At 38.0% G+C, this 8109-nt stretch overlaps 1 protein-coding gene across 8 annotated transcripts; it reads right to left on the bottom strand.

Moving 5' to 3' along the window:
- Positions 1-258: 258 nt before the first annotated feature.
- Positions 259-5612, bottom strand: LOC144564955 (uncharacterized). 8 transcript variants are annotated; one of them, XR_013514786.1, is made up of 7 exons: positions 5238-5499; positions 4934-5006; positions 4341-4421; positions 2154-3708; positions 1872-1979; positions 1236-1551; positions 259-861 (listed from the first exon to the last, which is right to left on the bottom strand). XR_013514786.1 is itself a non-coding variant. In XM_078314549.1 (7 exons), the coding sequence occupies exons 5-6, from the start codon at positions 3561-3563 to the stop codon at positions 1872-1874; spliced, it is 1518 nt and encodes a 505-aa protein (XP_078170675.1). In that variant the 5' UTR covers positions 3564-3708; positions 4341-4421; positions 4934-5006; positions 5238-5300; positions 5510-5612; the 3' UTR covers positions 1078-1551. The 8 variants fall into 8 exon arrangements, 5 of the variants coding, with proteins under 5 accessions (XP_078170675.1, XP_078170674.1, XP_078170677.1 ...); XM_078314549.1 differs by lacking the exon at positions 259-861 and adding an exon at positions 5510-5612 and having other exon boundaries at positions 1078-1551; positions 5238-5300; XM_078314548.1 differs by lacking the exon at positions 259-861 and having other exon boundaries at positions 1078-1551; positions 5238-5300; positions 5450-5529.
- Positions 5613-8109: the final 2497 nt, after the last annotated feature.

Raw genomic sequence — 8109 nt, 5'->3', positions numbered from 1 at the left:
GGCATGATCCTTAGGATGTTGCCTATCTACTGTCTACTGTGCAAGTGTCATGGCCCAATTCAAATTGTGAAGGTATTTTACTTTTTATTTTTAATTAACTGTTTGTGTGTGTGTGTGTGGGGGGGGGGGGGTGAAACAGGTCTAATTGTATTTATTGTCAAAACTTGATAGATTATGTATGATCGTCCTTCATATCTTGGGAAAAAAAAAAAAACGGAGGTCTCATTAGATTGTTTTTTCCCTAGAAAAAACATGATGGAGAATAGAAATACAATTTCCTTGGTATTGAAATGGGAAATAAAAAGAGTCTGCCGAACAATTCATGGGAGAAGTTACTAAAAATTGTAATTTTTCCCTAGAATACCCATGAGATGGGTTGCCGAACATGGAGCTAATTTCCATGGAAGTTCCCCTTGCCTTCAATGAAGGTCTTTGGAATTTCACCTCACCAACTCTATATAACCAACCATTAATCAATCCTCAATATTGAGGTTTCAGTAAAACAAAAGAGAGGGGTATTTGAATTCTCACCGATTCAAACTTAAAAACATACAGTTCATTCAATACTCTCGACATTCGAAGATTCTAATTCGAGTCGTGCACAACAAATAGTCATGGAAGCTAACATGAAAGTGATAGTTAATGCACTGCTAGTATTGTTATTGCTCTCAGGACCTTGTAATTGTCTGAATGCAGAAACAATCAGAGGATTTGAGAGAAGAGGTATGCAAACAAGATCTACATTTAGAGGATTTGAGAGAAGAGGTACCCAAAGAAGATATCTCAAAGAACCAGTACCACCTTCATCATCTTCGGGTTGCACCCACACTGGCCAACCAGGTGGCCCCTGCCAACACATGCCTTGAAATAGTTAAAACTTTGATCACTTGTGATTTTGTAAACACTGTATTTATTGTAAATATGTTGTAAATATGTGTATTTATTGTAAATATGTGTTTCCCAATTTGTTGTAAATATATAAAAATAAACATGTGAATTTTAGTACCACCATTTTTTCAGTAACAAGTAGGTGGGCAACCACAAAACTAGAAAATCAAAATAAAAGCAATCTGACTCATATGACAGTAAATACTATGATTCCTTTTCAATTTGGATATCCACTTGGGAGTGATATGCAGCTACATCAGCTGGGTATCAAAGCTCTGTCCTGATATTCTAATAAAATTGAAAAAAAAAAGTAACAAAAAAGAAAACTTTTCAGAACAGAATATTACAAATTAGTTGATTGCGAATAGAGCAGTGAGTCCTCTCAGCCTTGCCCTGCCCATTCCACTCTGGCCGACACACTATTGCAACCCTTTTTCTATTTTTTCATTACTTGAAACCCCGCGCTATTCTATACTTTCTGTCTTTGGACTGAAGCAAAATCAGTTATGCTGTTCTGATTTCTGTTTTGACAAAATATTACAAGCTCCAATCTCTCTAGCAGGCCATAAATGTACATATCCATGGTAGAATGCGCCAGGGTAGTCACGTCTTATATGCTAAAAACAAAAACCAAAAATACTGTGGCCCATTTCGGTGCATGACCTGTGTCACACATCAAAATACACATCTTACGTCCTTTCTCTCAGGACTAGACCAAACCATTTTTTCAAAGTAATCACATGCCTTACAGAAACTAAATCCCCCACCAGACCTTTATCATCAACCTTCTTTTTTGTCACTTCTAAACCTCGGTTTAGACACAGATCCACACTACTAGACTTTGTGCTTAGAAAATCTTTTGAAAATAGAACCCTGTTTTTCTTTTCTGCTAATGCACATTTCCAGCAATCCCCACCAAAACAATTTCTAAAAGGCTAGAATTTATCTAAAATAAAGGCAAAATAAAGAGTGCTAGTACAGACCTAAATCTGACTGAACTCGCCTTCCATACATACACCTACATCAATGCTCATCGTGCTTCGATCACCGTCCGGTGTGGTCAACACCTTACAGCAATTCCTTCTAGGAGACTGCAAATTCAAGTAAATAGCATTAAAACAGCAATCTTTTTTGTTGTGCTTGAATTAGATAGCCCTATATAACCAAGACAAGAGAAACAGACAATTTCAGAGAGACCAAATTTGTAAATTAAAAGACCAAATGTGGTCCAACTCAAACAGAGGGTTAAAAGAGGAATTATTTACCCGGTCCCATAACCCAGGGTCTGGTTTCTTGTACACAACAATGTGATCCAGTATTTCAGCTGGGTCAGCCATCTTCCACTGGCAAGCCAGCCGGTCCGTATGATTAAGATCATACCGTGTCACAGTGGTACGCTTGGCTGCATCGAACCTTGCCTCAGACATATAATACACATAAGGCTTCTGGCATGGGTTTCGTGACAATGGCCGTGTGTTGAAGGCATATGCAGTATAATCAGCCCGTCGTTTCCAGTTCAAAAAAGTCCGTGCCGGCATCTCCATTTCCCTCGGAGACATGATCCCTCTAAGCACTTGCACTGCAAGACCCCATGAAACCGACACTGTCCACTGGTGAAACTTATCATAGCATATCGACTGTTGCATCACCCCAGCAGAGTCCAGCCTCACAGGCCCTGAAAATAGTTTCCTCAGAGCAAGGGCCCCAGTGGAATAGTTTGGGAAGATTGGCTGCACAACATCAAGGTGGTGGAGGGAAATCAAGGGGGCCACTGGGTGTGCCAAAAGAAGTCCCAATAAGTCGCCATACACGTCGTATTGGTGGAATCCCTGATGCCTGGTTAGCGGCACTCCCAGCTCAGCCATGCATGCCTGAATCCGATCATCGCTTCCATACAGTGTGGGGTATCTATTAAGGCACCCATCTTGCATTGCAGCAAGTGCCTGAGCCAGCGGTCGGCTGATTGCAAAGCCACCGCCACCAAAAGCCATGTTGTATGAGAAATAGATGTTTTGCAAATGGCTCTCGGAATTTGACCCAATATAGTACATCTGACGGTGGTCGAACTTGGCTAGGGTTCTGACGAGGTTGTCGGGGAGGAAGACGGTGTCCTCGTCGCCCATGACATACCACCGCACGTTGGGGAGGGAGAGTCGGTACGTCTCAGAGACGATTCGGGAGAGGCGAATCGCTGACCGGCGACCCTGCTTGTGAGTGTATGGGAATTTTGATGTGTCAGAGGAGAGCCTGAGAATGGGGAGGCCATGCTGGTGAGGCGAGACGGGGGAGTTTAACTCACTAACTGGTTTGTCTAGCCAAACAAAGCCCCGCATCTGATTCGGCCGCCACCAGACCTTGATGTACTCTTTCCGCTTGTCCCAGAGACGGGCCGAAGCGGCAATGCCAAAGACTATGTGTTGTAGCCCTGTCTCATTGTATTTTGTTTTGGCAATTTTCGAGTCGTTGATAAAGGAGAGGTGATTGCTGGTGGTGGTGGTGGTGCTTGGGCAAGGTTCAGGAGGCGAATAGTTGGCATTGGAGAGAATGAGGTTTAAGGTATACAAGAAATAAAGAGATAGGAGAGGAAGGAGTAGGTACAGTATTAGTTGGCGCCGGAGCTGGTATGGGTCGGCGCAAATGCTCTTGTGACCCAATAACCTGTTATTGAACTTCATTTTTTCCTAGCTTCTACTTTTGATTGAATTTGGGTGGAATGGAAACAGGAACATAGATGAACGGAGCTGAGGTGAGATTCAATTTAATCCAATGATCAGATTGTTTCGTTCTGGTGTGAGGGTATTGTAATTCAAAGAGAAAAACCTGGAAAAAAAAGAAGGAAAAGGGTATTGAAGTTAACAAAAGAGAAGGGGGGTTAACATGGGGAAAGGAAGAGAGCGATAGAGAGATCTTTTATTGATTGATAAAGCCTCAGTAGGTCTTGTATTGAACTTCTGTTGTGATTGCAATAATGCACCTGGCACCCACTGCCAAGTTTGAGAGAGAGAGAGAGAGATGACTGATGGGTGCCAGAGAGTAAAATTATAATGACAAGCACATAAACCATGCTGAATATGTGCCTGTACTAGCAAAGTGACCAAGTATCATCCAAAATCGACAGAGAGTAAAATTGTAATGACAATGCATAAATTCTGCTAGTGGCAAGTGTCTACCAGCTAAATTTTGAGATAGTCAAACAAAACCATCAGTAATGAATTCAGAACTCAAATCAGCCGAAGCTGAGAAGGACTCACTCAGGACTCAAAAAAGATCATACACTTCAGATTCTGACATTTTATACATTTTGCAGCTCACAACTCAGAAGAAGGTTTTAGTTTCTAACATTTTATTGTTTTTACTGTACAATCATGTAGCATTGGACTCCTCTTCACACAACTCAGAACTCACTACGGTCTGTCTAATACCCTAATACTAGAAAGAAAATGGAAACATACCTCAATAACAGTAGGAGATGCGATTTGCTGATTCCCCTAATCCCTTCACAAAAGCATCAACGTATAATATATCTAATTTCCCTTAAAAAAAAAATTCAAAAGTTCCACTATCAAGGCATATCAATTACTTGTAAGAACATATTTTTTTGTAAAATAAAAATTACATGGTGCCTTTATTCGGAAAAACAAGTTTGAACAAGGCATATCAAACAATTCAGTTAATTTGCAATTTATAATCTACAAATAAAATGACCTTTTACTATTTCATGTGCTTTCCACACATAGGGCACATCCTAAAAACTCTTGATCTGAAAAGCCACATTCTTTTAAGATATCATATCTAATCAACTAAATTCCAAAGAATTTCCTAATAGAATGTAGTTAAAACAGATCAGACCCACACAACGAAGATACTCTAGAAGTAGCAATTTGGTTGATTTGATGATTTGGTTAGAGTGGCAGTTTGATTGGCTGAACTATTCTTTGATGACCACAAAAATTAAATCCATTGTTATGGTTATTTTAGTTCAGGTTTGGCCTACTTCTTTTTCATGCCAACCACATTAAGCATTTCAATCTAGAAAAGAAAGTACCTGAATTGCACATTCATTTGGGTATCAAGTGAGATGTCGATATTCTGTGTGCTTATCACGCAACAGATCCAATCTGAAAAAGAAAAGTTATTTAATAGGATTGGCTATACAAATAAACAGTGATTCCGTTGATACTCACTCAGTTTTGAGGCACTGGTAAGGTCATATTGACCAGAATAAATAAGGGCCAGTATCATGACTAGCTTATACCAGTAGGGCCAGTATTTCTAACAGTGCTGGTAACTAAGCAGTACTGCATCAAATTCTAAACTGTTATCCTTATTTCATTCATTAAAAACTTTACCTCGGTCTACTGTATTTCACAAACAGCTCAGCAGTTGCTGGTACAAAGCAATTGGGATGGCACCTGAATTCACAAATTAACATGCTTCACATTAAAACCCAGTAATAATTACTCCCCGAAAATGAAGTATAGAGAAGGTGATGAATAATAGTCTAATAGCATAAACTGAAACAACTATTGTAATAATTGTCTGATAGCATCGTGATTTTTACCACAGAGGTGGCGCGAGAGAAGGGTGCGTGTGTGTGTGTGAGAGAGAGAGAGTTTCGAACAGAGAAGAGAGATGAGAGATGTGACGGCTGAGTTGATCGCTTTACCTTCTTGCGTTTGGCCTTCACTTCCAAGTTCCAACAAATCGGAGTTGTAACTGATGAAACTGTGTAGATTTGCACCGGGGGAAAGGAATCCTTAACCTCTGAGGTAACAGAATATTTCTGTTTGGATCACGACCGTTCAATCGGAATCCGAACAATCCAGCCGAGGAGGAACACACGGGGATACTTTAATAGTTGTGCGAATTCTCATTTGACGGTCCAGATCCAGACAGAAATATTCTATTACCTTAGGTGATATGAAATCAGGAAAGGACATGGGCTACGTCGCCCTTTTCTGCTAAACCGCCCGATCATATCAGATTCACGTTTGATCCATATCCAACGGTTTAAACGAGTGTATTAATTATTAAGCAGAAAAAATTGGGAACATTGTATATCACAGTTGCGTAGCGGGTTGAAACAATGAACTACATGAATCCCGCTGCAAGTATTATTAGTGACTGACTGTGCATTTCTAGGGTTGATCAAAAATTGGTAATTCAGGTACAATTTATGTATAATTCGGAAATGATTTGATACAATAAAGAAGTCAAAAAAAAGAAAAAAAAATATATATATATATATATTAAAAATTTCTAAAAAAAAGAATAAAGAACTTTGTTACTTGAAGTTAGGTTTTCTTTTTTCTTTTCTTTTTTTGGGCAAACCGAAGTTGATTTTTTTTGTTTTTTTTGGCAAACCCAAGTTGAGTTCTGTGGCAGCCAATGCGAGAATCATCTAAACTGGGTTCAAAGTTTATACCGAGAGTCCAAGATTCAATTTTGAATTACAAAATTTCATACCAAATTTCATTTTGGTAAAGATGGTTTGATATTTTTCATTTTTTGGGTGATGGTTTTTTAGAAGAAAAAAAAAAGTCTTCATTGAAGAGTAGAGATTCCTTTTAAGGTCCTGATATGAATTAATATTTTGGACAAAAAAGGTTAAAGGAGGAAGAATTCTTAATTCTTACTAAGAATTCGGTATTCAGAAGAATTAAGCAACTAAGAAATTTTCTTAAAGTAGATAAAATAGAGCTAAAAGAAGCTGTAAGGAGATAGAAGAGAGAGTGTACCCTTCGAAGGACCCAAAACAAAAACTAAGTGGCTCAAAGAAAAGGATATTGCACCAACCAATAAATTCATCCACTAAATGAGGGGAGATAGATGGCTCCTTATTCCTTAACCGATGAAAGAAATCACATCATCTTCTTATCCGTTCTCACATATCAAAGTATGTACTTTAATAATAATAATATTATTATTATTATTATTAAGCTCTAAGCATATTTTGAGTATTTTCACTCTTTAAAGTTTATTTTTATTTTTATTGAAACAAAGCAATACATGTTTAAGGTATATTTCTGAATTTTATTGAAACCAAGCAATGCATGTTAAGGTATATATTTGAGTTTTTATTGAAACCAAGGATTGCATGCTAAGGTGTATTTTTTATTAAGGTATATTTTTGAATTGTATTGTAACCAAGCAATACATGTTAAGGTATATTTTTGAATTGTATTGCAACCAAGCAATACATGTTAAGGTATGGTTTTCTATATTATTGAAACCAAGCAATACATGTTAAGGTATATATTTTTTTTTATTGAAACCAAGCAATACATGTTAAGGTATATTTTTTTTAATTTTATTGAAACCAAGCAATACATGTGAAAATTGTTAACAACAGCTATGAAAATGAATTGAAAGCTTGAAAAATGTGAGTCACTTTTAAAAATAAAATCAAAGCTGTCACGTGTCGCGAGAGAGGAAAAAAAAAAAGGCTGATGTGGTACAGTGCGAGTTTGATTCAAGCCAAAACTCTGTATAATTCTGCAAAGCTGACCGTGGGACCTGTCACCTGTGGAGTTATAAGCGGGTGGCACAAACGAAATCCATAAGAAAATGTCGTACAAGCCTGATGATTTGTTTGTTTTTTTTTCCACGATATAGTACCAGCCATACAAAAAAATTGTTGAAGGCTTCACACATAAACTAGAAAATAGAAACATAAGCGATAAAAAAAAAATTAAACAGATACTCTCTATATATATAGTACGGCTAATGTTAAAAAGTTATAGTGCTGCTTAAAATGGTATCCAAACATATTTTAATATGAAGAACAACATGTTGAGCGGTTCAAATCGATTGTTCGGACATTGAAATTGCAAAAACTGACTCGTTATAATTTAGACAGAAATTATAAAGTTATGACATTAGCCGGACCGCAGTAGGGATTATAGAAAATATACTACAAAAAGAGTTGGGAATAAGAACAAATTATCAGTTGAGTGGATTATGCGCTCTGAATAGTTACGAATAGTTACAGGTGGTAGCTGACAGCGCAAATATGCCCCTAGGTTTGCGGCTGGTACCAGTGTATACAAGCCCATGGGGTACTCCCGAGTCCACCCTGTTTTGAGGTTCCTTGTCACATATACTACCATCACAAATATCAGTACCAAACTGGCCGGCTTGGTAACAAGCATATACGTACCAATACCAGTCAAAACTCTGTACTGGTATGATCCTATAGGTATTAGCACTTGTAAGTTATGA

Source organism: Carex rostrata, chromosome 14 (assembly GCF_964058835.1).
Source record: "Carex rostrata chromosome 14, lpCarRost1.2, whole genome shotgun sequence".
NCBI classification, from domain to species: Eukaryota; Viridiplantae; Streptophyta; class Magnoliopsida; order Poales; family Cyperaceae; genus Carex; species Carex rostrata.
The sequence above is the reverse complement of the archived record's forward strand: the minus strand, read 5'-3'. Positions and strand labels throughout refer to the sequence as shown.